At 48.7% G+C, this 26,991-nt stretch overlaps 11 protein-coding genes across 11 annotated transcripts; 7 read left to right on the forward strand and 4 right to left on the reverse strand.

Moving 5' to 3' along the window:
- Positions 1-148: 148 nt before the first annotated feature.
- On the forward strand, positions 149-838 carry N7484_008567 (Maleylacetoacetate isomerase; the record flags this gene model as incomplete). The annotated part of the gene is made up of 1 exon (XM_057118954.1): positions 149-838. The coding sequence occupies one exon, from the start codon at positions 149-151 to the stop codon at positions 836-838; it is 690 nt and encodes a 229-aa protein (XP_056968509.1).
- A 344-nt stretch (positions 839-1,182) lies between these two features.
- N7484_008568 (anthrone oxygenase family protein) lies at positions 1,183-1,790 on the forward strand (the record flags this gene model as incomplete). Its single annotated transcript, XM_057118955.1, has 2 exons — positions 1,183-1,252; positions 1,342-1,790. The coding sequence occupies 2 exons, from the start codon at positions 1,183-1,185 to the stop codon at positions 1,788-1,790; spliced, it is 519 nt and encodes a 172-aa protein (XP_056968510.1).
- Positions 1,791-1,926: 136 nt separating this feature from the next.
- Positions 1,927-3,099, reverse strand: N7484_008569 (Gfo/Idh/MocA family protein; the record flags this gene model as incomplete). Its single annotated transcript, XM_057118956.1, has 1 exon — positions 1,927-3,099. The coding sequence occupies one exon, from the start codon at positions 3,097-3,099 to the stop codon at positions 1,927-1,929; it is 1,173 nt and encodes a 390-aa protein (XP_056968511.1).
- A 421-nt stretch (positions 3,100-3,520) lies between these two features.
- N7484_008570 (type II 3-dehydroquinate dehydratase) lies at positions 3,521-4,106 on the forward strand (the record flags this gene model as incomplete). Its single annotated transcript, XM_057118957.1, has 3 exons — positions 3,521-3,684; positions 3,746-3,968; positions 4,035-4,106. 3 exons carry the CDS (start codon positions 3,521-3,523, stop codon positions 4,104-4,106), a joined length of 459 nt encoding a protein of 152 aa, XP_056968512.1.
- A 1,348-nt stretch (positions 4,107-5,454) lies between these two features.
- mvd1 (diphosphomevalonate decarboxylase MVD1) lies at positions 5,455-6,736 on the reverse strand (the record flags this gene model as incomplete). The annotated part of the gene is made up of 2 exons (XM_057118958.1): positions 5,455-6,595; positions 6,666-6,736. 2 exons carry the CDS (start codon positions 6,734-6,736, stop codon positions 5,455-5,457), a joined length of 1,212 nt encoding a protein of 403 aa, XP_056968513.1.
- Positions 6,737-6,968: 232 nt separating this feature from the next.
- N7484_008572 (cytochrome c1 heme lyase CYT2) lies at positions 6,969-7,832 on the forward strand (the record flags this gene model as incomplete). The annotated part of the gene is made up of 1 exon (XM_057118959.1): positions 6,969-7,832. One exon carries the CDS (start codon positions 6,969-6,971, stop codon positions 7,830-7,832), a length of 864 nt encoding a protein of 287 aa, XP_056968514.1.
- A 350-nt stretch (positions 7,833-8,182) lies between these two features.
- On the reverse strand, positions 8,183-9,054 carry N7484_008573 (SNAP receptor PEP12; the record flags this gene model as incomplete). Its single annotated transcript, XM_057118960.1, has 2 exons — positions 8,183-8,701; positions 8,758-9,054. 2 exons carry the CDS (start codon positions 9,052-9,054, stop codon positions 8,183-8,185), a joined length of 816 nt encoding a protein of 271 aa, XP_056968515.1.
- Positions 9,055-9,515: 461 nt separating this feature from the next.
- N7484_008574 (nucleoporin NDC1) lies at positions 9,516-11,618 on the forward strand (the record flags this gene model as incomplete). Its single annotated transcript, XM_057118961.1, has 3 exons — positions 9,516-9,648; positions 9,726-9,993; positions 10,049-11,618. The coding sequence occupies 3 exons, from the start codon at positions 9,516-9,518 to the stop codon at positions 11,616-11,618; spliced, it is 1,971 nt and encodes a 656-aa protein (XP_056968516.1).
- A 445-nt stretch (positions 11,619-12,063) lies between these two features.
- N7484_008575 (AAA-ATPase Vps4-associated 1 family protein) lies at positions 12,064-12,847 on the forward strand (the record flags this gene model as incomplete). Its single annotated transcript, XM_057118962.1, has 4 exons — positions 12,064-12,174; positions 12,280-12,555; positions 12,612-12,682; positions 12,733-12,847. 4 exons carry the CDS (start codon positions 12,064-12,066, stop codon positions 12,845-12,847), a joined length of 573 nt encoding a protein of 190 aa, XP_056968517.1.
- Positions 12,848-21,586: 8,739 nt separating this feature from the next.
- znfA (putative C2H2 finger domain protein) lies at positions 21,587-23,825 on the forward strand (the record flags this gene model as incomplete). Its single annotated transcript, XM_057118963.1, has 3 exons — positions 21,587-22,050; positions 22,148-23,278; positions 23,342-23,825. The coding sequence occupies 3 exons, from the start codon at positions 21,587-21,589 to the stop codon at positions 23,823-23,825; spliced, it is 2,079 nt and encodes a 692-aa protein (XP_056968518.1).
- A 629-nt stretch (positions 23,826-24,454) lies between these two features.
- N7484_008577 (putative acyl-CoA thioester hydrolase) lies at positions 24,455-26,062 on the reverse strand (the record flags this gene model as incomplete). Its single annotated transcript, XM_057118964.1, has 5 exons — positions 24,455-25,005; positions 25,062-25,243; positions 25,293-25,589; positions 25,639-25,703; positions 25,760-26,062. The coding sequence occupies 5 exons, from the start codon at positions 26,060-26,062 to the stop codon at positions 24,455-24,457; spliced, it is 1,398 nt and encodes a 465-aa protein (XP_056968519.1).
- Positions 26,063-26,991: the final 929 nt, after the last annotated feature.

A 26,991-nucleotide genomic window follows, 5' to 3' on the forward strand; every position in this document is an offset into this window, starting at 1 on the left:
CCACGCATCCTTATCGGAGAATTGAACTTTGACCCGTAAACATGAATGAAACTTGTATTTAGATTGCTTTCCCGCCAAACCCTCAATATCCGTATTCCATTCTACTCACAACATACTAATCCACTTACCAACGAAAGCCAACTCCAGAATGGATACTGATACCTTTCACTTATATTCATACTATTGCTCATCATGCTGCCAACGGATCATTATCGCCGCCCATCTCAAGGGTATCCCACTCGAGTTTACCTACATCGACCTCGGCGCTAAAGCGCACAAAACCGACAAATATAAACAATACAACCCGAGCGGTAGTGTGCCCACATTGGAAGTGACCAGCGCGAACGGCGAAAAGACCATTATTCGCCAATCGATGACCATTCTAGAATATTTCGAAGAGCGATTCCCAGATGTGTCTCCACTTTTCCCTCCCGCATTGCGGGATCGGGTGCGGGTGCGCGACCTAGTGAACATCATCGCTATCGATACGCAGCCCCCCACCAACTCCCGCATAACGCAGCGGGTGAAATCAATTCGCGGACAGCTCGATGACCAGGTCGATTTTGCCAGACAGGTCTTCACTGATGGATTCACGGCTTACGAGAGGCTGTTGATTGAGCATGCTGGAGCAGGGGATTACTGTTTTTCTTTTGGCGGCTCTGTCTCCATGGCGGATGTGGTTCTAGTCCCAGCCGTTGATCAGGCTTTGATGTATCGATTGGACTTGGATTTTGCGCCTAATGTCAAGCGAATTTATCTCGCTCTGAAGGAACTGGAGGCTTTCAAGGCTGCTGATTGGCGGAATCAGGGGGATACACCGGAGAAATTCCGCATTTAGGAGTCCTAGTTACTTTTAAATTGAATTGGTTATCGAGTTCCTGCGTTCTCTTTTGTCTGTGGGTTTCGTGTTCTTTAAGCAAGGGACGCATCTGCGGGTGGTCATCACTTAATTCATCCTGGAGCTACGTTTTAGGAATAGCGGCAAATACCGATCCAAAAGCCGACAAAATCCGCGAAGGCCGATCACTCGTCGTTCTGGGCTGATACTTCTGTTTCCCGGCTTTCGGACTTTGACGTAGAGCTATTTCACGTTCATATAAGAGTGTCTGGAGATCCTTCGCATGCTCTGTCTAACCAGAATAACTCATACCATACACCCAGCTTAATCGATTGCATTGAACAATGACGTCTAAACTATTTGGTTACCGCTTGGCCCAAGCTACTGGTATATCTGGTGCAGCCTGGTTGTCTGGTATGTATATCTGAGGAACGTCAAAGATCATGATCATGTCTAGCTCTGACCGTATTGTCTATTTGAGTTCATTCTGACTCAGTTTATAGGAAACATTGCTGCATTAAGCACAATTGCTACACCTGCACTGGTCCAATCCCAAACAGATGATCACAAATCTCCAAGCCTCCTAGCAAAACAATGGAAGGCCCTTTTCGATATTGGGAAAAGGAAGAATCCCCCCATTGCAGCTGCAGCTGCCACTTCCTTGGCCTACCTAGCATGGTCTGTTCGCCGAGGCAGTCCTTTATACAAGGCGACGACGTATAGTCGCAGTGGTCTCTATATTGCTGCTGCTGTCCTTACTGTTGGCATTGTTCCATACACACTAATACTGATGGATGGGACAAATCACGCCCTTTTGAAAAAGGCGCAGTCAACATCTGATGCCGACAAAGAAGTTTCAGCTTTGGTTGAGCGGTGGAATTCCTTGAATCTGGGCCGATCAATATTCCCTTTAGCTGGAGCTCTCTGCGCGGTGGTCGCAACAATTCTATGATTTATGGGTCTGTATATAGGAATACAGTGGAATCCTTATTCCGATTAGAGGCGGCCACCGTATCTAATCTATACTCAACTACTTTGATCTGATTGGAAGATCAAATTGTATTTATATTTTCTGAAGAAATGTCATTTTAGACCTTGGTTTCCAACTGAGCGAGGTCGATCCAACAACGCTTCTCCCAACTCTCCAGGGCCTTCTCGGCCAGCTGAAGACCCTTAGCCCCCTCCAATAGATTATACTGCCATGATTCATCCTTGACAACATGCAGGAGAAACAACGTCCACTGAGTCTTGAAGGCATTCTCAAGCATCTCACGATCAGGAACCTTGCTCCAGCCATCCTTATAGTCAACTGTACCCGCAACATCAGGATTCCAAGTCGGTCGCGGCGTCACACTATCATGCTGAACAACACAATCCCGCAGACCCGCGACGGCACTGCCCTTCGTACCATCCACCTGGATGGTCAGAAGATCATCTCGACGCACTCGAACGACCCAAGATGAATTGAACTGTACAACGATGCCATTCTTCAATTCGAATGTTGCATACGCGCTGTCGTCAGCAGTGCAGTCATATGCTTTGCCTTGCTCATCGCGACGTTTCTTAATATGGGTCGCACCGAGACAGGATACAGACTTGATCTCGCCAAAAAGGGAGTTGATAACATAGTGCCAATGACAAAACATATCGGAGATGATTCCGCCGCCCTCCTCCTTCCGGTAATTCCAACTGGGACGCTGGCAGACAACATTCTCCCCATCAAAAACCCAGTATCCAAATTCACCACGAACGGACAGAATCTCTCCAAAGAAGCCGCTGTCCACGAGACCCTTCAGCTTCACGAGTCCAGGCAACCAAAGCTTGTCCTGCACAACACCGTTCTTCACGCCCGCCTGCTCTGCGATCTGAGACAGCTCGAGCGCCTCAGCCGTCGTAACAGCAGTGGGCTTTTCACAGTAAATATGTTTGCCCGCCGCGACGGCCTTTTTGACTGCGTCCTGTCGTAAAGATGTGACCTGGGCATCGAAATAAACGGTGTTTTGTGAATCTGCTAATGCGGCATCCAGATCGGTTGTCACCCGCTCGAGTCCCTGTGCTTTCGCGAGAGCTTGAAGCTTTGCAAAGTTCCTGCCGACTAATATGGGGTTGGGCATGATGATTTCGCCATCGGTGGTGGTGATGCCGTCCTCGGCTCGGATGGCGCAGATAGATCGGATAAGGTGCTGGTTCGTCCCCATACGACCAGTAACGCCGTTCATAATGATGCCAACATTGTGGACTTTGACTGAAGATGAAGACATGATGTTGTCACCGTGATAACGAAATGCTCAGACTTCCAAGTTGAAAACGTTCTCACCGATACCCCAGTGAGAGCTTTGAGAGCTTGATTCGAGTACTGAGTCTTGGTTTCCCTTTATAGTGCCCCGGTTAAAAGAAACAAGCCAGTATTCGTCAAACTGTCAGATCTCGCAGCTATCGTAGTCCGAGTATATAATTCCGAAGCCGACAAGTCCGAGCAGTGAAGTGGAACCTTCATCGGAAGAACGCATTACCGCACCGCGGTTAAGACCAAGACTGGAGATCGTGGGGAAAACGAACTCCACTTGTCCCCGCCTCGTATTGTGTCCGGCGTTCTGGCCGACTCACTATAAATTATCCGCAATCTACTCCGAATTTGAATTTCTTTGCCAATTACAAACTAATATCTGTCGAATTATCATCATGCGTGACGGGAAAAAGACTGTTCTGGTCATTAATGGCCCAAACCTCAATCTCTTAGGGACTCGTGAGCCCGAAATCTACGGACACGAGACACTAGCAGATGTAGAGGCAGCCGGAAAAAAGCAAGGCAATGAGCAAAATGCCACTGTGGACTTTTTCCAGAGGTTTGTCTTATCAAAACTTACAATGGACCCCTCAATTACCATTGATTTTAATTGATTATAGTAACTGGGAGGGCGCGATTGTTGACCGAATCCAAGAGGCCCGAGCAGATGGAACGGATGGGATTGTCCTGAATCCTGGCGGATTTACCCACACCTCTGTTGCGATCCGGGATGCTTTGCTTGGTGTCTCTATTCCCTTTATTGAGTTGCATGTGTCGAACATTCATGCTAGAGAGGAATGGAGACATCACTCTTACTTCCAGGACAAGGCTAAAGCGATCATTGTATGTTCCACCCTCTACTGGATTAATATCGATACCTTTAGTCTTGTGGCTGACTTTATATTTTAGGCTGGATGTGGTGTGCAGGGATATGAGTATGCGATTGATCATGTTATAAAGAAATTTCCGGTGAAAGAGTAGATAGATGAATGTCTTGATCAAATATGGATACAGTGTTATTTCTTGAGACAAGAGGAAATGTAAATACGTGATTACATCTTAGAAGCTATAAAGTCCCGTATTCTACCAGATTTAGTCTTCCAAGGATCTTGATACTGGTCACAACCACATTTCAATCTCATAAATGATTACGGTTTTTGTCTCTTCTCTCTTCGAGTAATGGACTTTAAGGCTTATAGATTTTCGAAGTCTCAAGACGGCGACATCTACCACAATTCTCCTATCTCACATTCTCTCTATCCCGATGCGCTTATCGATGATATACTGTATAGGTACTAGGTGCAACGCTAAGTATCTCAGAAGCAATACACATAACCAAGAAGCATGTTCCACTCAACATGTTGAAATCCCCAAAATGCATTTCGAGTAGGACGCCCCTACTTACGAGTTTCATAATGCCTGTAACCTAATGCGACTTCCCACAGCTACCGAGAGCTAGTTACACAAAAGTGTCAAAACAATCCCATTGGTAAGGTTCTCTCTATTACCAGCACCGTAGTATCTCAACCTGGAAAATCTCTTCGGCTTGAATTGCTTGGTCTACTTACTGAGCCCAAAGGTTCCACGAATTGAGAATTAAAGTCGGATATTACCCGGCACACGTATGCCTTGCATTGCGGGGAATAGAACGATCACTTGTTTGAGCTTCTATAATCCTCTCAAACAAACAGATGAACGGAAATCCAACGAGAAGAGTTCATATAAGCCGAGCTGGTCCCTTTTCTCAAATCCGTAAGTCTGTACTTCCTGAATAAGTGGCATTGGAACGAAGTCTGCCACTGGATTATGCATCTGTCCATCTCTAGTGTCCTGGCTCTTTTCTTACTGGGCACTGCATTGTCCACTGAAGTCATCAAATGCAGCTGCAACGGAGGCTTCAGTATCTCTAAGCATGCATGTAAAAGGACCGGAGCGGTCTTTGGGCCAACCGAGTGTGGATTCGATGGATGCTGTGTTACGGCTGGACAAGAGCAGACAAAATTCATTGATACATGTCTTTCATTGGGGTATGGGTTTAGGCGATGCGATGATTGTGCAAGGTGTTGAGGTTTTTCCCTTTGCTCACTGAAGTTTCTGATCAGTGAAGGAATTTTAGGTTAAAATAAAATAATTGCTGGCTTCAATGTTATAAATATACCAGGCGTAAGTAACGTTTTAGAAAGTCCCGAAAAAAAAAATAGATACAATGAAAGACATTTGCATTATTATCGCAATGACCGGAGTATTGATTCCTTCACAGAAGGAAAGGGGGTATTATCCAAGTCGATTGTAGCAAGATTATTGTATCGTAATCTGATCGCTGATCTTCTTACTGGTTGACCATCTCGCCGGTCTCGGTCACAAGGTGATCATCGACGGAGACAGGGCCCTCGCCGACACCAGTCAAAATGACACGGCTGATGCCGTTCTTGAGGACATCCAAAACACGGGAGTCGGTCTTCTCCAGAGAAACACCGGAGGTGACATTGGCCAGGGGCTCGTAGAAAGGACCGTCCCAGCCGCCAGCGGTAGCGCCCAAGATGGACTTGATGGTACCGGCGACCAGCTCGGTATCCTTCTCCTCGTAGTAGATCACAGAGTTGGGACCAGCATCGTAGGTGTAAGCAGCAACAGTGCGGCCAACGGCGGTGTTGATGTCATGCACCAGGCGGACAGCAGCACGCGAAACATCGTTCATGTAGAAAATTGGGGGCCATGAGTCCAGGCAAGTGGCGTGGAAGGTGTTAGAGTCACGCATAGTGATCTCCGCGAACTTGGGGAAGTCCTTGTTCCGAATGGCCTCCTCAATGGCGGTCATGCGCTCAGGAACAACAGACGACACACGCTGAGCGAAAAGCTCGGAGGTAGCGACGGTGGTCTGCATACCCTCAGTGCTGGAAACATCCTTCTTCTCGGCGCTGACGACGAGAACAATGGCCCGCATCTCGGGCCAGTGGGATGCCGGGGCAACCTCCTCAGCCAAACTGTCACTTCCATCGGCGAGCTCGCCTGTGCGCCATGCGACATATCCGCCCATCAGGGAGCGACAGGCAGAACCCGAGCCCTGGCGAGCAATGCGGCTCAGCTCACGGGGAGACTGGGGCAGCTGGTACAGATCGGCGACGGCGCGAACTAGAGCAGCAAAACCAGCAGCAGAACTGGCCAGACCAGCCGCGGTGGGAAAGTTGTTCTCGGAGACAATCCGGAGAGGGAAAGAGGAGAGCTTGGGCAGCGAAGAATCCGCATCCTCCAGGGATTTACGGAGAGTACGGAGGCTAGAGATACAAGCAAGAGTGCGCTTGGAGGACTGGATCTCTTGTGGCTTGCCGTTCAAGTTGAGAGTATCCTCGGTGGGGTAGGAGGGAGAGCACGAGGCGGTGGTCAGGGTGCGAAGGGACTTTTGCGAGAGAGTCACCGAGAGAGAAGAATTAGTGGGAAGATTGAGAGTGGTATCGCGCTTGCCCCAGTACCTAGGTGTCTCATTATTAGTGTTATGTTTGGAATTTAGCTGAGGGGCATGAGGGGCACTGTGTAACTAACTTGATCACAGCAATGTTGACAGGGGCAGTGGTAGTGGCCCGGAAAACGGGCTGGCTGGATGGAGCGGCCATTGTAGATGTAGATTATTCCAGAGAAAACGAAATTGATCAAAATTCCCCGAGTCAATGATATCTAGAAAGTTTTAAGGGGGCTTGTTGGACTTAATTACTAGAACTAGTGGCTGTTGGGCGGTGAGAACAAAATTATTGATCACTAGTTCCTACAGTGCCGATCATCAATCTGCAATTTCCAATCATCCCCAATCCTGACATCCCGATTTCCAATAGCCACGCAATCATCACCATGGGGGCTGGCGCAAGTACTCCATCTGCACCTGCAGAGCCACCGGCAGCAACATGTCCTGTGGACCATAAGACTCGCGAGGTTTGGTTGCAACAACACGCCAATTCACCTCATCCTTCCTCCCCCGGTTCTGCTCCAGAAGCGGGTCAGACACCAGCCAAATTGCATAGACCGCTATCAACAGACCGAGAAGTCAGCGGTATACCACGCGCTGGTGAAGCTGCAGCGAAGGCATGTCCCGAAGGCAATAAACAAGTTCCGTCCGCATATGCCTCTTCCGCAAACGCCGCGTCGCATGGGTGCCCATCCAATGCCGAGTCCGAAACTGGCCGCGATGAAGCAACAGGCAATTGGATCTATCCATCTGAAAAACAGTTCTTTGAAGCCCTGATGCGCAAGGGTAATACCCCCAATTCGACCGCCACAGCTTCCGAATTAGCAACCTCAGTCGCTTCGATTATCCCCATCCACAACGCGGTTAACGAGCGCGCATGGAAACAGATCCAAGATTGGGAAAAGAAGGGCCCAATGTCGGATCCAGGAAGCACGAAATGTGGCGGGCCTAAATTATACTCATTCCGTGGACTTGGAGTTGATCCCGAGTTCCTAAGCCCCCGTGCACGGATTAATGGATGGCTTGGTTACCAACGTCCATTTGATCGACACGACTGGGTTGTCGAGCGTTGCAATGGAGAGCAGATCGAATATGTGATTGATTTCTACCAGGGGAAACCTTCAAGCAATGGCCAGGGCCTAACAGGAAGTACCGGACCAGAGAAGCTCAGCTTCTTTTTGGATGTGCGGCCAAAACTGAACTCTTATGAAGGATGGAGAATGAGATTCAACCGCTTTGTTGGCCTGTAACAACCGACCTCAGTTTTTATTATCCCGGGCAAAGTTGATGGCCCCCACTTATAGCAAGGCGAAAACGGAGCATGGGCATGGATGACCCCAAAGCATCAGATGTATAATTTATGTATAACCACACCATGTACAATACTGTATTAGAGGATCGAAGAGCAAGGAATTGATTTTCTCCATTCATTCATAAATGCCATTGATGAGACAGACAGGAAAAACGAAATTTGTATTCAACAAAGACCCACGGCAAACCGGGGCTATATCATGCATGAGGGATATCGTGTGTAGCCATAACAGAGGGATAAAAAGAGAGCGCCAAAATCACGTCAAACCAGGAGTTGGAGAAAATGGATTTATCCAAGAACAATTGCAAGCACAATGATAAGCAAGATTACTGCGAGGATAAAAAACAAGCAACAGGCCTTGTTGCGCGCATTCTTCTGGTATCGGCTGGCACCGCGCAATTCAACATTTGCGCCTCGCGTGTCCTGGGTGACATTCTGGACGTTTTCGCTAATGATATCGAGCTGCCCGCCTTGTTCACCGACAATGTGGGCAACGTCTCGGAATAATTCATTCAGTTCACCAACACTCTGTTCGATATTGCGAATCTCTTCCTCCCGCTCGATGATCAAAGTCTCTTGGAAATCCACCTCGCCTTGGTTGGCCAAGCGTGGCTGTTCCAGCAGTTGCTGTTCTTGGAGCTGAACATCGGCATCTCCGGATAGTTGCTCGCCGTCGTCGATGGCAGTACGGGCAGCTACGGCAGATGCGCGTTGTTTTTCTAATGCCCGACGCTGGACAATCTGGAATTCATCCAGGTTGGCTTTGAATTCAGACGATAGCTTTTGCTGAGTCCATTTCTGAGAAGGCTGTAGTCGATGGGTCAATACATTGAGATCAGTAAGTTCTTCAGCTTGAGACATACATTGACGTCCTCCCATGTTTGAATCTTCTTGAGACCTTCTCCGGCTTCCTTGAACCCCGCCCGGGTCTCTTCGAGGAGGTTATGGACTCGTTCGCGCACTCGCTCAGTGTCTCGCTTTGTGCCTAGGAGGGCGATCTGACTTGACAAACGAGTGGTGTTTGAGGTTAATGAGAAGATCTGGTCGGATAGCGACTCTGCCAGATGGTCGAAGCCAGGATCGTCGCGGTACTGCGGGTCTTCATCCCGGCGCATGGTGGTGGGCTGAGCCTCCAGCGAGCTTAAGCGATCAAAAGACATGCTGGTCAATGTTCAAGAAGAATAAAGAGTGACTAGCGACGAAGCCTCGCAGATCAAGTGAAGATGCCGCTGATTGTTCTGCCTGCTGCAACGGAAATGCAGGTCAACTCACATGACGTATCACTCTACGCTTGCCTTTATTGAGACTAGTGTGGTTATAGCTGAGCCACATTTGGGTTACATAATGCAATATCCGTCCTTCCCAAATGTGTTTGTGCCACTGCATCACCTGACCCGCATTGTGGCTGGTGTGTTTTGATGCCTCAAAATATTCGAGACCCGGCTCATGTTCGATCCCATCGTCTCGTCGCACCCTCGATTCTGCCTCGACCCCAGCTTTGTCGCAAGACCATCAACTTCCTATCACAGCTTCTCCAGCTTCTGGGATGGTTGCCCGGACCATGCTCTAAGTGCTGTCCCATCTTCTTTTCCGAGTAACATCCCACGCTAGCTTTCACATCATGGCCGCAACCCAACCTCGGCCGTATAGGCGCATTTTGACCTCATCGCTGCACCGACGTTTCGTTCATGCTTCTGCGCTCGCTTTATTGGTCTGCTATGGTATTGCAATTGCGATCGGTAACAAGACATCATGTAAGTCATGCGCCCGCCCGATCTCAAAACTTTCTTCAATTCCGTGATCTTGGATCTGACGCTGGCAATTGACACAGTCTTTTGGTCATGGTTCCCCATTGGCTCCTGTGGAGTCCGTACCGTCCTGCTGTTTATCTCCTCCCTCGTCATTTTCGTCCTCCGGGTTGGTCAAATGCATCTTGGATCGAGGACGACAACATCTTCGTTCGCAACCTTGAAATATCTTTTCCCTCTTCAAGTCGCGCAGACCTTCGCTTGGTATCTGTTTTCGGCATGGTGGTTTACCGAGATTTACATCTGGTCCTCTTCGACCGGAGCGCATCTGGAGATGGTGAATCGCGGCAGGTAAGTCACATGCCATGAGCAATCGCTGCATTGAACAAACACTGACCGCAGCCAGGCCACATGAGCGCCCGCATCTGAATGAGCGACCTATTTACATCCACAGCTTCCACTTGATTCTGGCGTGTGTACAGGCAGTGATCCATCTTTATTACGACTACGACAGCGTCCCAATCCCGGTTGTTAAGCGAGCGCCGAAATCAGACGATCAGCGGACACATCTCGTTCCCCCGACTTCCAAGCATATCCAGAATTTGTTGCCCCAGATTATCATCACTGGTCTCACAAGAACCGCCACTGTGGCCGCTGTCACTCCAGTAGTGTACCGACTTTTCCTTCGACGCAGTGCGTGGAGCTGGTCTTTATATTTTGCCAAGCTCTTTTGGAACTTTCCTCGGTCTGCCTCGGAGCCTGAATCATTCTTTCCCCCGGGTTTCCTGCTCTTGGTTCTCCGTTCTTGGTTCTCAGGATCCCTCCTGGTCTTGTGCTGGCAATGCACCAATCTCTTCTTTTCGGTATTCATCGGGAAAGAGCCTCTGAAGCGTGGCCAGCCGCTTACAAGCGAAGCTAAAGATCCCAACGGCAGTCTGATTAACGGTTTGAAGGCAAAGAAATCAGTGGTGAAAGCCTTCGCGCTTTGGGAGCTCGGCCTCATCAGCCAACGGCAGCCCGACCGCCGTAAGGCGATTTTCAACGAAATTGACCGTGACAATGGCACGACTTGGTCTCAAACCTTGGAATGCCTGATGGATGTCATTAAGGGAATTAATGTGCGGATAGATGCTAGCAAGACCCCTGCCTCTGGTCCTCAGCCATCAGCACAAACAACAGCCTTCCAGCCTACTCTCCAGACATTGCCTCGACTCACAGACGCCCCGAAGACCGAGAATGTTTTCGCTGCTTCACCGAAGGGTACTTCGCGCCAGGAGCAGTTTGGCGATGCCTTCTCCGCAGCCGCGAAATCTTACGGTCAATCACCGGACTGGACACCCCAGGCGCGAGCCCGTGCTCGTCAGGTGTTCGACCGGGCTTCATCGGCTGTTCTCAGCCCGGAACGCAAAAAGAGAATCATGGCGTCGTCCGAGGAGCTAAAGCTGCTCACTGGAAGTCCTTCCGCCACATATAAACCTGAAAATGTTCATCCAGTGCTCGCACAGTTCCTCCGCTCTTCCATTGGACATTTTTTCCGACAGTCATATGCACAACGTGCATCGAACATTGTTCTTGGGGGGCCCGAGTCCTCTCTGAGCTCCATTGTGGATGCAGTTGATTGCTTGACCCGGCTTTTGATCGCCAGTCTGGCAGAGGATCAGTATGGCAAGGTCCAAGCTGACGTCCCGTCTGTAATTCATTTGCTGACAAGCACAATCGTATCTTTGGAGGCGTTTATCCACCAGGGCGGCTTGGATGCTCACTGGACAGATGTTAATTTCCCTCCGTCAAGTCAGCCAGAGGCTCAAGCAGAAGCCCGCCGGGTTCCTGATGTGGATCTCGTGCTGGATACACTGAAGAGCGGTCTTGGTGAACTGCTGACTTCCTTCAAGCCCTACCTAAGGGATATCGGGCTTGCAGGCAAGGAGCTCAGGCTAGCGAAGGAGGCCGCTGGTATCGACACCGAGGAGTCATGATCTACGATGGTACTTATTGGAGCTTCAAAGCTTCCAATCAATCTTATGTGTATTAGTAGCGATTGTTGTCATAGGCTGATCGCTCAAGTTATGTTCTGCACTCCTACAGGAGTTGGTTCCTAGTGGACAAATGCATGGTCGGGCGTTTTGTTTTGTTTGTTTTCTTTAATGAACAATGTCATTGTAGCAAATCTCAAAATTCATTGCTGTTCTTGAATCAATTTAGAAATCTAAACTGCCCCGCAAAGCTTTAACCAATGCAGGCCTGCCGGGCATTGAAGCTTTGTACGTATATTCGTAGCCTCACGACGGTCACATGACTCCCTCCACAACAACTTGCAACTTCATTCCAATCCACGTACCTACTCCCATTTGTTCAGCCAGGATTTAATTAGACTCCCTGAAAAGCTTCGTCTCGAAGCGACTACTTTGTGGCATTACCAATATGTCCCTAACTAACGTGTACCACCTGCGACGGGTCGCAGACACGTCCGCCAAATCATGTCTAATCTGCTACAAGCCATCAACGAGCGTGTTGATCACGCCGGACAACAAGGTAAGTATATGGCTCAGATATACAGTGCCTTTGAATATAGAACACATAATTCCCATCTGGGACCGGACTCTCTGTCTATGAACATGACCACTGACTGTCGCTCAGGATTTCTTCTACGTGTGCCCCGCACACCTGCAAGACCGCCACTTCTGCTCCCCTATCGTCGACACAGAGGGTGACGCAAAGCGCCAAAAAGAAGAGGCGATGGCTAAAGAAATAGAAAAAGTTAAGCAAGAGTACGAAGAGAAACAAAAACGAAAGAAAGAGAAAGCCAAAGAGTCTAGCAAGGACGAGAGAGACAAGGAAAAGGACAACTCTAAAGATAAAGATAAAGATGATTCGGACTCAAAAGCAAAAGACGAGAAAGAACGAGATGAAAAGGTGCGTGGTGAATATTGCATAACCATGAGATGCATTTGCTAATTGTATCACGCCAGATTGAATCGATTAAAAATGGTGGCACTGATACGAAGACGGACAATGGGCCTCGGGTCTTTGCTTTGCATAAGTTCGTTTTTTCCGGGATCTATTGAAGTCGTGTTGCTCATCAATTCGTAGGACTTTCTACCAGATGCGCATCGACCGGCTGCGTGGCATCGAAAGGGCCAAAAGAAACCAAGAAAGGATGAAAAATCCATCTTTGTTCCCATCGGTTCCGACTCGTGATCTCTAGTCTCCTATCACAAATCTTAAACTATCATAAGCGCGCTACGTGCTATGATACTGCGAGGTACCAGCTACGAGGTACCACTGCATGGTGTCCAGATTGATTGTGCCGAGTACACATGCGAACTTCATCCTTCGCATGCACCAAGCTCAACAAGGGAGCTTTGGGCCGGGGCCCCCATCCTTTGTACAGTGCGTTATTGAGAACTAGCCGCCTTTTGCAGATCAATGCATTGAATAGAGCGGACCAAAGCCCGAAACCCCTCATTTTCAAATTGGATCCTGCCTTGGTGACCAAGAAATTCGCACAAGGCTGCTTTCCTTGGACGATCGTCATCTTAGCGGGGAAAGGCAGCTAGTGAAAATTGGGCCGATACCGCAAATCCAAGTCACCCACAGAATCTCGCATACCGAGCACGCGCCCTTCACATACGCGCATATCGAATGGCGCACAGCCCATTTTGCAAGAAGGTACGGGGTCCTGAATCCTGCAGGATGTATCTCTTTAACATTCGGCATCTACGGCGGGAATGCCGAGCTTCCCCTTTCCAGCGTGCATATGCAGCAAATATTTATCCAATGCAAGGCCTTCCAGTCAAGGCCGTTTCTTCTATAAAGTATTAGCGGCACGCCCCTGCTACTTTAGCTCAACTCGGGCCATGCTTATTCCCTTAAAAGACAAATGGATCTAACGGCTAGCCTGGTCGGGGATAAAGGCCCCATGGACTCCGTCGGTAAGAACTGCATGCGTGCATGTGCATGGGTGGAATGAAGGGAAGAATAAGCACTAGAGCACGTTGAGGCGGAGCTCGTGAAACCCCTCTTCTAGAATTGATTCCCATCAGCCCTAGTGGGCTATAGCATAACCTACCGCATTTTCGGTAGATCGAACGCCCCGTTTCCTAGAGTTCTAGGATTATGAGACATGTATGCGCGGAGGGGTAGAAGCGGGACGCCTGGTCTGTCATGTCGGATCTTATCGTGGAGGCTAGCATAGCCTGATCTTGAAAGAACCTTATCACGCTAGGCTAGGCTTGTGAGGGTAACGTCTTGATTTTCTAGACTTTTTACCACGGGCCGTCGTATATTACTGCCCTCTTATTACGTGATTGTCCTTTTTCATAAGGCAGCCTTCCTATTGACGACTAAGTCCAGCGTGCATAATGTACCGGCTAAGATATCAACAGCGTCTGCCTAGACCTCCAAATATAGATTAAGTATGAACTGGAATCTTGGAAGGATCCCGACTGAACGTCATGCACAAACATCTTTGGTCAAATTACCCAGGTGCCTAGCAATGCCTCGTCAAACTCCTCAACAACCCCACTTTCCAAGTTGAACTATACAGATTTGGGGCCCAAGCCTCTTCGAACAGTCACAAATTAGTCCACTTCAATTGGTTAGTGTAGTCAATAGCACGCATAGTAAATGCCGCAACAATCATGAAAATTAATATATATCGTCTTACAGAGTATTTCCAACCGAGTAGGACACGTAATGGTCACATCTTGGCACGATATACTTCAGGACTAAGTATCAATCAAGCAATCAACCCAGAACCAGCCTACACAACACTCAAATCGATACAACCAAGTAAGCAGCCCAAAAAGAATGACATGCATGATCCTATGATCCTCAAATGAAAAGAGAATTCGTGGCACAGACAATAAGCCCAATGCAAAAAAGCGGTCGAGTGACGCAGCGCAGCCACTCAATTATCAGACGCAGCCTACCGCAAATGCCGACTCCGAATCCGAATCCACTTCTGCGGAACTATCAATCAAGATCCGCCTAAACTTGAAACTGTCACAGATACATGCAAGGCGATCACAAATACCCCTAGCGGGAAAAGGGGTCCATAAGGGCGGAAGTTTATTATAGCGTTGGCGCGAAAGGGGAACTATGATATCAGTGCCAGATGCCTTTGCCTTGTGAATCGACTCACTAGAATGTGACTCCACTGCTAGCTGGGAGCTTCCCCTGCAAGGCGAGTGCACTGCCCCACCCCCACCAGGATACTGGGGCCTGCCAATGAGAGGGCGTGGTTGAGCGGTTATGTTGGAGCTTGTTGACATTCCACAGGTACCGAGGATTTGGATACAGCTTTTAATAGACTGACTGCTGAGAAACTATGTGCAAGTTATGCTGAAGCATCAAAGTATCACTTCAACGTTCAATTCGGTATGTATTATCCTCTCAGATACGGACGCAGCATGCCCAGAGCGCAGACCGTATGTAATTACGGTCTCAAACCGGTAATACACATACAGACGTCGCAGAAAGTGGGGCCAATCGGGAGACCCAGGAAGAGGACCCACTTTTGCACAGCCTCCTTCTGCTTCACCAACCTTGGAAAGTCTTCCACCCAGGAGAGGAAATTAATCACCGCCCCGGTCAAGCCCAGCGTCATTGGCGTCTGGATGTTGCTGATCCTTTTAAGGATGAAACATCATTGCATTGGGAGCGCAACCCAGACAGCGCGCGTCTCTGGTGTGGGGCTATTTAATGAACTTAACGAAAGCCCTCGTGGGGAACAAGGGCAAGGGGTACACTACAGACAGGGCAGTAGAGTGGAGCAGAGCAAAACCAACGAACAGTGCTCCACCGCTCCGTACTGTTCGAGATGCGGCCTCGCGAACCAGTTGACTCACTATGTTTGCTTGGCGCGCGACTACAGTAGATGCTCCGGTGGGATTGTGTGACGCAGGAAAAGGGAGTCATTGTGAGAATGGAGGGAATGTGAACCCCGTCAGCCACGGGCTTATTTTGGTGTCTGCAGTATGCAGCCCTAAGCTCGCCTGGTCAGGCACTCAATAGGTCTTGGAATTCGGCGTTATTGGCTGGTGACTAGGCTAGGCGGTCACACATCGCCGATTCTGTATCACTTGTATTTTGGCAAGCTTGTACAAGGCTCGAATGCTGTGTGAATAGTGGACAGCACGGAGTAAATTTCTATTGGAGGGGATCTAAATGATTGGCGCAACGAGTATCAGTGCAGCCAGCCCTGTTGAGATTAGGCTGACACCCTGAAATTCCTGTCAGCTGTGCCATCTTTCCTGAATGAGGATCTGGTTCGTTGATTGTTGTAAGGTCAGCAAGAGCCGCTAGTGTTGCCTAGTGTGCATCGGCTACCTTCGTATCTCCAATGACAGGTCTCAGATAGGAGGCTCATCGGAGAATTTGGTCCTTGAGCCGTTAGGCAGGGCTGGAACAGGATTCTGATGCCTACAGTACTCCTTGTTCTGGCGGAGCTGTGGCGGAGATCGAGTCTCACGGAGCTCCTTGCTCCTGGTTCAGAATTGCATGGGTTAGCTGAATGTGATGTGAGGAGTACATAATGACTTGCCGCCTCCACTGACGCAAGTGGCCATCCAGATAGAGTAGAATCGATCATGAACGTCTTTTACTGAATGCATCGGTTTGAGTGGCTTGACATATGGATCAATAGAAATTCGTGGCTGATCAGTGGGGTCTGCTGATCGTCGCACTTACTCGGCCCTAGACATCGAGACATATGACATACGACATACTATACGAATGACCGAGTATACACACCCGTGGTCTGTAAGAAACTTGTTCAATAAAAGTTGGAGTACAAATTGTTATTAGATCCACTTTAGAACCCGCCAATCCGATGTGTGTGCATGCTTATGTCCATAGGGCGTTAAAACGTCATCTCACAGAGCGTTATGCACTACATAGGGGTCATGATCTCGGTGAGTCGCATCAAGAAAGGCGACCGTTTCGTGCTCGCTCGTGTTTAATTTATCGATTGAAACATGGTACGAGCTTTAATAAGCCAGGCACAGGTACCAAGTCATCGAGGCACGCCCTATCATGCAAGTTCACAGTTTGAATTTTTACTTTAACCCTGTTTCGGAAAGGGATACGAACCTGCACTGACGATACTTAATCTCCACTTCAGGGCGGCCATGGATCTGTACAACGTCGGGGCACTGGTCTTCTGGCGCACTGGCCGCTTTTGGGGCACGGCCACACGCAAACTTTCTCAACTCCTGATGATACATCTATATTCGATACACGAGCTTTCTGTGACATCATTTAGGTTCCATTCTGTGGTGTGATTTCAACTACGTATCACATGGACATCATTGAGAACAAAGCTTAAGCATGTCCGATCTTCGGCGCTTCCCAAGACATCCTGCGGTGCAGTGTACTGCCTTGCTGTGTAAGGAACAAATAAGCAATATAGATCGCGTCGGATCCGAGCTTGCCCACGGCACGGAGAAGCAAACTTAACCCCCACCTATTTAACTATCAGATATACGACGACGCGAACCAAGCGCGGTATGTGGTTCGCAAAAAAGAAACGATAGAGCGAAAGTAAAATCGATAAAGGTACCAATAACCAGTCGTTAGTAGCGAAAGTTTTCGGGACTAATCAACGCCATCGGCATCTGAGGCGAATAAACTTTATCCGGGAAACTAAGTTATTCAATACATCGCATATCAATAACAGTAATACAGTAATTAATTTATGATATCAGAGGATAGCGTTGCCCGGAAGGGAATGTCTTAGACTTGGCATAGAGCGCTGGAAACAGGAGTGACATTTGCTCTTTTGAGAGCTACGCCCGGGGAGTACGAGACGGAAGAAGTTTAATTATGCATCAACGGGATCGTTGACCACGTGGTTCAAGCCATCAGGGGAACCTTTCTTCTCCTATTCCCGTCTGGAATAACTTACTTTGCGCCCAGGAGAGGAGCCTGCCAAACCCAAATGCGTACTGTAGGGTAAGGGTAGACGGCACCAGGTGATATTGGTGCCTCAGGCGACAAAATATACAGAGAGTCTTTAGTCTTCCCCACGCGCTAAACTTCGAACAGTCAAGACACGAAATCCACTCTCTCGGTACTGACAATCTCACTACCAACTAGCCGGGATCATACTACTGTAAGATGAGATTCATGTCAACCAATCCTAACCGGCGGTTCTAAGGTTCTGACACGAGCAATCCGAGTGATGTGGATTGAGCCATTGTACCGGATTATCCACCAGCCACTCACTCCGCATTCCACGGGATTAGATGAGACTTGCGGGACACCTCAACGCCGCGAGTACACTACAGGGGAACCGACGGTCCTCAGTTACGCGACATCATTGGCCCAATCGATGTCATTCAGCGCCCCCAACGGGCGATCACGCTCCATGGAAATGCAAACCCCCCAAGTCTCACATCCTTGGACAAATCCGCCACCCCGGGTAATGGCTGACGGAAGTTCAAGAAATCTCGGTGTGTGCTCTGTAGCAGACAAGGTCTAGCCGAGCGGTCCACGCCGCGTGAGTGGGGCGGCACCCTTGACAAACCCCAAACTTGCACACCGATTCGCTCTGCAGGATGCAAGGAGTGGAGTAATGGTTCAAAATGCAACTTACCGCGAGTAAAATCTGGGCGCAGGAACGACAATGTATAGACACTGCAATGCTACTATAGAGTGAGGCTGACGCGGATGTCGCATCTCTTTACCCCAAAGAGAAAAGAGGCGCCCTGACGCACACACTACTCGCCACTGAGCTGCAGCCTTCTAAGGCTTAGGCGGACGCCTTACCAGGAGCAGCTGGAAACTCGGTTGTGCATGGATGTTGTTCTGACGTTTCCTGCTGGACCCGACAATCATTGCCTAAATTGAAAGTGCAGAAACCACTGATAGCGCGTATATTGGCTTTTCCCGGTTGCCACATAGTATACAGTACGGAGTGCAGTACTACAGTAAGTGTAGCGTCAGTTCGTACGCTTGGAACAGGGCTTAAGTGCGACGATCGGGGATTATTGTGGAAACCCCTGCGACTAGTTCCCACCTGGAGATGGAACTGCCCGGTAGTCGCAGCCACACTTTTAGCCAGAGCGTTGACTAGCCAAGACTTTGCCTTCGCTACCATTGACTGCGTCAACTACTGTAGGTCACTTTGCCGTGTCACCGTACACGAGGCCATTGAGAACAAAAGCACCTGAGTCAATGTCTTTGAGGCGACGTCAGACGACCCAATAATACAGACCCATCTCCTGCACTATTGACTTTCGTGTCCTGGTAGGGCTACCCCTCTCATAGGCCGAGGTAAATCCGTGAGGTAAATCGCCTCAGGTTTGGTAGCTTCTCAGGGGTTAGTTTACCTGTAACCCTCGTCTACTGTATTGACCGAACTAGGATTTCATTCCAAGAAGGGTAGACTTGACCCGGAGTCCTGTGCAGGCGTTTCACTATATACCCATAGTTTCACATGAGTTTTTTTTTTTCTTTGCAAAATCCAGACCTTGGAGACCACGGAATCAAATCTTTAAGCTGGTGTGGGGCTCAGGATGACTCAGCACATGTCAACATCATTCACAATCTGATCTAATCTTTACGGTCTCCGGTCTTCTGATCGTCCTTGTCTTACTTTGACTTTGCATTTAGACATTTAGCAAGGATTATCAAGGATTATCACCATAATCCTGGTGAAAAATTCCCTTACGATCCCAAATGACAGCGGACCATCAGTGTGGCAGTGCATGCATGACTGGGCCCCAAGTGGGTCACGCTAGGAAATCAGTGGATCCGCACCAACGACTCAGGATTGACCCTTCATGTGGAGGCAATGAAAAAGAATGTTCTGTCTGCTTTGAATGCTCCTGTCCAGTCGTTGAGCATAATTGGCGCTAGATTGAGGAATCCGAATTCTCTCCGAAAAAAAAGTATCAACGTTCCACTTCTAACACTTTCTTGTGTCTCTGTCCTCGCATTCAAGTACGACCATGACGAAAATTCTTTTTCAACGACCATCTCGGCAGATATAAGCCTCTTGCCAAGACTTTCCCAAGACTCTCCGGTGCATATTGTCACTGGCTCGTAAGGATTTATTACTGTATGTACTCAATACTCTACCAATCACTGGTTTGCCTTGTGTCTCCGTTATGCCCGCCGTTCTCCGGCCTTGTGAATGTCAGCAACGTGGTCACCTAACCACGGTTCCTCCAGCATGCACCCTTCGTTCTAGATAGGCCGTATTTGATACGTATCTTGACAATAGTGCATGTTACATGCGACAATCCCGGCGAGAAGTATGGTCGTGTGAAGGATGCAAAACCATCGATCCTCAAGATGGCATCGGATCATCGTGAGGCGTCCAGTGTATACGAGAGATTCCAGGGCACACTTTCCCCACTCTACTGTCGCGTCGAAGCTCACCGCGTAGGAAGGTGGTTTTGTATTTGAATTTTGTTTTTTATTTTTCTATTCATGAAGCCTTGTGGTGCCACTGTCAGACGGGAATACTGTAGGAAAGTGAGAATTGTGGATTGACATCCTATTTGTTGAATTGAAACCACGCCTAGAATCTTTATCGTCATGACAGTTTCTGGAAGACCTCTTCCCTAGGTTCCGAGAACGCGAACCACGGGTGATGAAGCTAGGGCTGCAGAGTGTACCATTAAAATACGGGCAGCCGAACACTCCGCTGAGGCTGGGGAATTTTACTCCCCAAGCCTGTTCCAGCCTTACGTTTGGTTCCAAACGTGGTCCGCCCACGTTTGTAATCTAGATCTGACCATACATGTAATTCATACCCTCTTGACTACATTGGGCCATGGCGTATTGGTATGTAAGATGCTTCCCATGTACATACATATACCCGTACCAGACCCCATTTTGCCTCTTTAAACACGTCAGACCCCCCCGAACTGCAGGTAAAGTCCGGCCTAAAAGACCCATTAATTCATGGTTCTATATTTTTTTCTCTTTTTGCCGGGTTTTTGTAGGTTCCAGAATCTCTTTCCCTCTAACCACCCCTGGCTCCAGGCTCAGCTTTCGATGAGATCACCACAATTGCCTCTCATTCGATCTTAACTTCCCCCCCCCCCTTCCTTTCATCCAATCATTCATTCCCTGCACCGCCCCGACTTTCTACTGCTTGACTTCCCGCAAATCCTTTACATTACCCTTATTACCCTTGTCTGGACTAGTGTTTGTGTTCTGGGGGATTTTCAGCCTTTCATACCCATTCCTGTGTTTGTGTGTTCAGCCGAATACTGTTCAGCTAGTGGCGGGGCCCCATTAGACTGCTTTATACTCGCGACTCGATTACCTCTAGTCGCAATAACTTTCTCGCTTTTATTTTCTGCTTTTATCTTTTTTTTATCTTTTATTTTTACACTTTCCAAGGATCCAGAAAAGAGCATGTGTGGTACCAGTCCCGCAACTTGCCATTGATTGGTGTCTATGGGACGGCTTTTTCCACAGGGCTGTGCGTGTCACTACTGCAACGGACGTTTCATATTCCATGAGGCGAATCGCCTCGAAGGTAAGGACATTCTTTCTTCAGCCCTACTATTCCCTGCGCGATATCAGCTCACCCGCGCTCGCCTGGTTCCACCAGTCTGACTTCCAACTAGTACAAGTCGCATGACATTTCGCGACTACTAGCCCCGTCGCCACCAGAAAATCATTCGCTTTCGCGCTTACTTTACAAGCTGGACCTTCTAACATCGGGGGCGGAGGCTGGTCAACGGTCCGCTTAGGAATCCAAGCTGGTTTCACGACCGACGTTTGCGCTCAACTGGATTGGGTTATTGCTGCGACGGATCTTGATTCAATCCGCCTAACCTTCCGATAACACGGAGCTTGTCTTATTTTTTTGTGCTAAAAAAAGGGAGAGAGGATCTCTCTCCCGCGCGACGCCACCCCGGTCCTTTAGCTCGTTCATGTGAGATCGCGTCGGTTGCTATCACCTTAACGTTCTAGTACTAGAATGGACCCGAGACATACGTCTGCGCCGAGCTTTCATGATCACAAGGAACACTACCAACCGCCCGAGAGATTTCCACACGCAATGCCCGACTCGCGATTCTCATCACACGGTCCGTTACCTATACCTTCTCGACCTGTCATGGATACTGCGCCCCCTCCACTACCTCCACCACCGAGGATTCGGGATTTGGAAAATGGTTATGATGCTGGCTGGCTCCATGCGAACTGTGAAAGACCTTCCACTGCGCTTCCACCGATAAATCCGAATTCAAGCCTGTTTGGCGGTCAACGACGAAGTGATTCGACACCACGAAGTGATCCTATGGCCGTGGATGAGCTAGAAGGAAGACAAAGTGGTTTCCCGGTGTCTCGCAGTCCGGAAGCCCATATCAAGATAGAGCCGCCTCCACCAACAAATGATGGATTTCCCAATTCCATGTCTGTCACTTCTCCTTCAGGTCCTATGTGAGTAAATTGCGGGGGAATTGCTGCAAGTTTTTCGATTCGCGGCTTGATGCATTCAACCAATGGATTTCTGAGAATTGCACTAATCGTCCCTCAGATTAAAAGGAGAGCGAGATTTCTCTTTAAGAAGCGTCAAAGATTCATCCAATGCATATGATCAACATTTATTGTCAAAGATTGGAAATTCATTATCCCCTCGAGGCTCAATCAGTCATGGATCCGATCACCGGGGTTCGATATCATCACTTACAGTTCCGTCCCGGTCACCTAGCAATCTTCCCTCGCCAGGGCCGTCAGAGGGTTCTACGCTCGATGTGAAATGGTCTTACAGTCCTACATCAGGAGGGGTATCCCCGAGGTCTAGCATTGGCTGGCGAGAGTATATCGATGGAGGCCGCAGCCCAAGCGTGGAAAGTACCGCACCTTCATCAGCGTTAGAATACGACTATATGCGCGATGTGGGCCGAAGACGTCATCATAAAACTACACCCTCGCGAGAAGACAGTATCAGTCTACCGAGTCGATCAAACCGCGGAAGTTACGACCAGGGTGTCTTTTCTGATATCGAAGGAGAATTTGGATCAGACGATCCAGTTCCTCCAAGGCCATACATGGACGAGCCTATGCCCCCAAGCCACTTTGTTCTTCGAGAGCCCACTCCACCATATCCTGAGGGCAGGCAGGGTATGAAACGGAGGGCTTCTTCTCCTCCTCGAGAACCGCTGACAGATGATCGTCATACCTTACATGTGGCTACCAGTAACGGAGATTTGTCGCAACGGAGAACGAGTGGACAGCCGTTTACGAATAACTTGACGGTTAACAGTAGTTATGCCCCAAGCCAACGAACTTTGTCCGCAGCTTCATCCTTGAGTATTAGAACTTCTGGATCTTACTCATCGACTCTTTCTATTGGGGGTAGTAGCATGACAAGTCTCTCTCCGTATGACCGGCCATCTCCGGGAGGACTTTCGCCCAGCTCAGATCTCGATACATTCCATGAAAAGTCAATTCTGAACCCCAGCTCCCCGGTTCAACTTGTCCAACCAATGCCCAGGGTTGTAACAGGTTCCACCCTCGAACCACCCGCCACAGATGCCACAGGCAAAGTTCCAATGCCAACAGCCTTAAACACACCAAAACCCCAAACCTCAAAAATCAGTGGACTATTCATCTGTGATTGCTGCCCAAAGAAACCAAAGAAATTCGGCAATCCAGAAGATCTCCGGTAAGAAAAGCCCATTATCCAAACGACCAAAAAATCAAAAACCAAAAACTGATCTCCCAACAGAGCCCACGAAATGGAAAAACAATACTCATGCCAATACTGCAACAACCGCTTCAAAAATAAAAACGAAGCAGAACGCCACCAAAACTCCCTCCATCTCCGCCGCCACTCCTGGTCCTGCGCCGCCCTCCCAAGCTTCCAAGCCGCCTTCCACGGCTCAGCAGCGCCATCCCATCAAACAAACGCCGGCCCTTCGCATGACACATGCGGCTACTGCGGCGAGGAATTCCCGAACTTCCCACGCCCAGACTGGGATTCCAGATTCGACCATCTAACCACCGTACACAAATTCGGCGAATGCAACAATGCGAAGAAATTCTTTCGTGCGGATCATTTCCGTCAGCATTTGAAGCATTCCCATGCTGGTACCAGTGGGAAATGGACGAACATCCTGGAAAATGCTTGCATGAAGGATGAGATTCCGCCTGAGCCTAGAGACAAGAATGGGTTGGCGAGTAACACTATTGAGGAGGTCCTTGAGCAGTGACCATGAGTCATTGATTTTATATTGTTCATACGAGCAACTCTTCTCTCCTCTTCTCTTATATTTTGGCGCAATTGGTGTCCAATCGCCACAATCGACATCCTCGTACACCACTCGCATTGAACCTACAGCATACACACGAACGCATCAACATGAAAATACAAAAGTGCTCTTCAAAAGTTCATGAAGGCTGCATATTAACGCGACACGATCTTTCTCATTTCATTTTCCGGCGATTGTTTGGGGAAAGGAGAGTTTGGCGGGAGTTTTCCTTGGGTTTGGATTTGGATTTGGATTTAGGTAGAGCCATTATGTGTATACTGGTGCATTACCTGGGTGGAAACTTTCATCTTTCTCCATGAGTCGGAGTCGACCCTTGTTTTCATTGGTGGAGTTTTTCTTTAGGAATCCTTGGATTCCTGTTTGACCTTCTTATATATATCTTGAGTGTATATACTTGTGAGGAATTAGAACGGAATGGATTTGTCCGCTATCGAAGTTTCATAAGTTCTAGACATAAGGCTGTAAGGATTTACGAAGAGAACAAAGTGTATACAGAACATTGCAGCTTTTGTTGACAGATTTATATACATAACAACGCCCAGGAATAATTACGAGAATGAACATAGCATCTACTCAGTAACACTATCCTTGATGCTCCGCAAAGCACTAGTCTTATGCGCCGGATCAATAGCCGCAGCATTAAGCGCCCTCCTTCTGGCATCAGTCCAAAGCATGAACTCCCCATAACTCTTCGGCATAACATTGATATCCTTCTCAACCAAGAAGGTATAATTGAACATACCAGTCGACTTCTTAGTACCATGCTCCACATCACGCACCTTGGTGTCAACACGAACCTGCACCTTCGTGTACTTACTGCTATCACCCTCACGCTCTTCAGGCTCGGTGTACGCCACTGTCGCACGGAGGTACAGCACACTTCCAACTGGGACGGGGTTCTCGAAAGTACTAGGATCCAGCGCCAAGAAGTTGGGCCTGGCGTGAGCGAATGAGGCAGCGCAGCAGAATGCTAGCTCAAAAGACTGTTTCAAGAGGAAACCACCGAAGATCATGAAGTTGTGTCTGTTTCTGTCCTGGGGTTGCATAATCATTGCTGATTTGAGAACGGTATCGCTCATGAAGACTGAGTTCTTGGGGCGGGCAATTGGGGTTTCGGGGTCTGGTTTATTTATTAGTAACGTGGTGCGTGAAAAGTTTGTCTACTGGCGTACGTACTTAAGTAGGACATCTCCTTGGTCCACATCGAGTGAATGAGGTTACTCTCCTCATCGTCGGGTGCTTTCTCGAGCAGACTGCGTGTTCGGAGAGCTTTCTTGGCTTTGGAGTTCTCTGCACCCTTTTGGAAGAGGCGCTTCTCTTCCTCAGTCTCAACTAGGAGAGGAGCAACAGGAGCCGGCCTGGGGGCGTTGTTAGCATTGAACTTCTAGGAAATGATAGTAGACATACTTCTTAGTCGCAGGATCTAATGAGACCATGGTAAAGGCACAGGTGATCAAGACATCTTCAGGCATCGGTGTCTGTCCTTCCGGTAGAACCTTGACAACCTGACAAGATACCTCCATACTTGATCGGCCTGTAGCATAGGTGACCTGGCCACTGAGCTCGAGATCACAGATCTCCATCAATGGGTTCTCAATGGTGATCCGATCCACGGCAGCAGTAACAGTAGTAACACCGTCTCCGGTATGGCGGTACGCAATAACTCCAGCCAATGCATCAAGGTCCATGAGAAGTGAACCAAGCCTAGCGAACGATTAGCTCGGTGATTCTTAGAAATCCCAGGTGAACGCACCGAATATGGCCAGAGGCATTGAGATAAGTATCCAGAAGCCATTTATCCTGAGCCAATGGCAGAATCTAATGAAAACCAGTCAGTCTCAGAACTCTAAACATCAGAAATGAAACATGCATACAGCACTATAGCGACCATCTGACATCTTCTTCGGTGTCAAATCCGGCTTAACAAGCGGTGGCGCCTCGACACCCTCCTTAACATCACGCGCAGCCTTCCGGCTCTGCGTCAAGGCATCAATCCAAGGAGTCTTAACGCGCATGGGCATCCATGTCGGCCGGAACGCGGCATTCGTCGGCGTTGAGTGAAAGTCTCGGTTGGTATTGGACGGCTGTGCGACCGCAACAGCGCGTGCTGGGATAGCGCGAGCAGTTAAGCATTTTGACTGCGCAATTGCGCTTCTTTTCCCTGCGAGGCTGAACATGGTGTATAGGTTGTTCTGGGTATTCGTGGGATGAGAGAAGAAGGATTACTATGCGCAATGACGCTGTTGGTCCGAGGGAGCGGCCCGATCGGGCTTAGCGTTCGGCTGAGAAACCGGGCCGGGGAAGAGTACGGGGAAACTCGGGAGTTGTGACTAAAAAGTGCCGAGTCGGCGAGAGACGCCGAGTTCGTGAAGATCGGTAGATCTGAGTTGTGGCTGGTGTAGGGGTTGCAGAGCATCTTTGGGAAATTGCCATAAGCCTGAGGATCAAGGTGTCAAATTAGTGGCATGCACTAAGATCGAGTATGCCACAGCCATTACATTACTTTATTCTCAGCTTACATTCTTTCATTTACGTATGAAGATATAAGCCAAATTATTGCGCACTGCTTACCACTGCTTCGCTAGTCTTCATTCAAGATCTTCATTGCAATCATTGAACAGAGTTCCTAAGGCCTAGGAGAAACCCAGCATGTGCGACTCGTGCCCCCCAAAGTCCGTGTTTATCCCAACAATATGTTTGCCGCATAATGTATAGTCCTGCTTTCACTACTGAAACTAGCCGAGGATTCAAATCTCCATGCCCTGTTCTTGATTTGAAATACGTGACAACGTATGTGTGGAGTTATCCATGTTGCGACGTTGAATTATACGTCTTTGGGGGGGGGGTTGCTAATCTTGTTCTATCGGATGCAGTATTCAGAGAGCTTCATCATGAGTCCGGTATTGCTGTAGTGTGAATTGTGCCCTGGTATCGGCTAAATAGACTAATTGATGGCTAGTTTCTGACCGTGGGTGATTCCTCCTTGTGAGTCCGTTTGTAAGTCCAAGTTCACGACTCAATTTCTAGATGGAGTCGGTACGCAAGTTGGTTCGTGAGTCTGCTTCTCAAAGTTATTTCGGGGAGTCATGTAAACCTTATACAATTA

This window comes from Penicillium longicatenatum (assembly GCF_028827895.1).
Source record: "Penicillium longicatenatum strain IBT 33135 chromosome Unknown contig_6_segment0_segment0, whole genome shotgun sequence".
Taxonomy (NCBI): Eukaryota; Fungi; Ascomycota; class Eurotiomycetes; order Eurotiales; family Aspergillaceae; genus Penicillium; species Penicillium longicatenatum.